A 2,722-nucleotide genomic window follows, 5' to 3' on the forward strand; every position below is an offset into this window, starting at 1 on the left:
AACGGAGAAAAAGAGCTAGAAAAACTGTAGGTAAAGTGGTCAGAGATGATACCAGGAAAGAATTAGATGCTTTGAAAGAATATGAAAGGCTTTCAGTGCCTGAGCTGAATAAGAAACTAAAAGATCTTTTTATCACTACACGAGTACGGAGGCAAGATAAACTTATTCAAATATTATTTAATCATTGTTCTTTAACTTGAGTCTTGTCAGAATGTCCAAATTTAAATACGCTTGGTCATTGATGGCCAAATTGAATAAAACAAGTTTAAATTTAGTTTGTCTTGTGTTGTGTCTAGTTTGTTCTGGGTGTGATGCTGAATGTAGCTGGTTTTGTGTTGTGTTCGCATATGAGTAGTATAGAAAATGAGAGTTCTAGACCAGTTTAACGACATACCCCATTTTTCACTTGTTATAAGGTAAATTAAGTCTTATATTTGTATTAAATCAAATTTTTTATATATATAATTTTAACCTGTTATAAGGTAAATTAAACCTTATATCTATAGTAAAATTGACATATCTGTTTTAAACTTGTTATAAGGTAAATTAAGTCTTAAAACTGTACTAAAATCAATTTATTTTATTCAATGAAGCGACATGTCTGTTTTAAACTCATTATAAGGTAAATTAAGTCTTATATCTGTAGTAAAATTGACTATGTCTGTTTAAAACTTCTGTTTAAACTTATTATAAGTAAATTAAGCCTTAGTAATCGATCATATCTCAGTATAGTCTAATTTATATATAATTTATATATAATTTTATTCAACAAAGCGTCATGCTGCTATGCTACTATGCTGCTATGCTTGACTTCCCCCCCCCCCCCCATCATGCTGCTACGCTACTATGACCCATATAATGGTGTTATTGTATTTGTCTAATTGAACATTTCAATGACTCAGTGACGCAGTGACTACCTTCGGGCAGCTTCAGGCATGTCTAGGTTACAAGGTCACCAAGGTCAGTTGACAGTGACAGATTGTTACATACTGTATACAACTTGTTACAAGGTCAGTTGACAGTTATAGATTGTAAACAATCTGTTTCAAGGTCAATGCGCCCAATTAAACAAATACAAAGAGATGGTATATATGAATATTAATGGATCCTAATACCAAGCGATACATTACAATGTGAGAGAACTGCCCCACTTGTGGTAGATCGGCACCAGAATTCAAATGTGACAAATGCAATAAACGTTTTAGACATAAACATAATTTTATCAAACATATAAATATAAAATACTCCTGTGAGAATAGTAAATGTGAATATCCTGATGCATATCTAACATGCGAACATGTTTTCCCTGAATTCGTATGTGATAAATGTAAATTTGCATATAAATACGAATGTCATTTAAAGATACATTTTAACAGAAGTATACCTTGCGTTAAACAACCTAAGAGATATTTTTGTGATTGTGGTAAAGAATTAGGTAGTTATCCTACGCTATATATACATACAGTTAACCCTTTACTTCCGGTCTACGGGAAAAGTCATAGCAAACTGAGGGCGCCCTCATGGGCGATCTACATGAAAAGTCGAAGTTGAACTTTAAACCCTATTATAATATTAATTTCTTACTATAGGGGGTATGCCCAATTGACAATTGAATAGAGCATTTCTCGACCTTTCTAATGATATACGATTAGCGGGTCACTGAATATTTATTAGTCGTCTGCAGTTTGTTTTGCTTCCGTATTCAGCGTATTTTCTCACTGAACTGTCAAAGTTTTTAAAGATGGCTGCTTTGCGCGATATTCAAATCGGAAATCACATCGCAGATATTTTTTGTGAAAGCAGTAATGAGTCATTTGAAGGTTTTACTACGTCCGACATCGAAGATGATATGCCCCTAGCTCGACTATTATATCGTCATGAGACTTCCGGCAGTGAAGTAGGCTCGGACTTTGAAATTTCTGACACCGACAGCGAGGACGATACCGGACCGGAACCTCCATTGCCCGCAGGAAGAAATGACATCGACCGTGGTGCTGACAGGGACAACGATGTGTGGACTCATGAAATCGAGACCCGTGATGACATTGATTTTGACCAGGAGAACGTACGTATTACTCAAGAGTGTCGTAACATGAGCGTTTTACAACTTTTTCAACTTTTCTTTACTGGCGCCGTAATGAATTTGATCGTGACTGAAACTAATCGTTATGCAACTCAACAGCGTTCAGCCAAAGCTAATGGCCCTAAATGGGACTGGCCGGAAACTGGAATAACTGTTGAGCACTTGGAAGTTTTTCTCGGACTGACTATTGCTATGGGTCTAGTTGATAAAAAGGGCTCATTTAAAGACTACTGGTCTAATTTTTGGCTGACGAAGTTACCGGCTTTTGGAGCGACCATGCCAAGAGATATGTTCTGTCAGATAATGAGGTATCTCCATTTCACAAATAATAGCACAGCTCAAACTGACAGATATCACCAGAACTATGACAAACTTTGGAAAATCCGTAAACTTTGATATATGAATTGTAGTAAATTGAGAAGGTATATAAATCCTGAGATGTTTATCTATTGATGAATCAATGATCAAGTTCAAAGGACGTATATCATTCAGACAATACATAAAGAACAAACCAACAAAATGGGGTATCAAGGTTTTCAGTTTAGCCGAGGCAAAGTCTGGATATGTACTAAATATGAAAGTCTACATTGACAGAGAACCACATCAGCTTAGTGAGTCCCCCACAAATGACACTGTTTT

The 2,722-nt window shown here is 35.6% G+C and overlaps 1 protein-coding gene across 1 annotated transcript; it reads left to right on the plus strand.

The window, feature by feature from the left end:
- Positions 1 to 1,741: 1,741 nt before the first annotated feature.
- Positions 1,742 to 2,479, plus strand: LOC144436091 (uncharacterized). The gene has a single exon (XM_078124777.1). It carries the CDS (start codon positions 1,742 to 1,744, stop codon positions 2,477 to 2,479), a length of 738 nt encoding a protein of 245 aa, XP_077980903.1.
- The last annotated feature ends 243 nt before the right edge of the window (positions 2,480 to 2,722 follow it).

This window comes from Glandiceps talaboti, chromosome 1, assembly GCF_964340395.1.
Source record: "Glandiceps talaboti chromosome 1, keGlaTala1.1, whole genome shotgun sequence".
Taxonomy (NCBI): domain Eukaryota; kingdom Metazoa; phylum Hemichordata; class Enteropneusta; family Spengelidae; genus Glandiceps; species Glandiceps talaboti.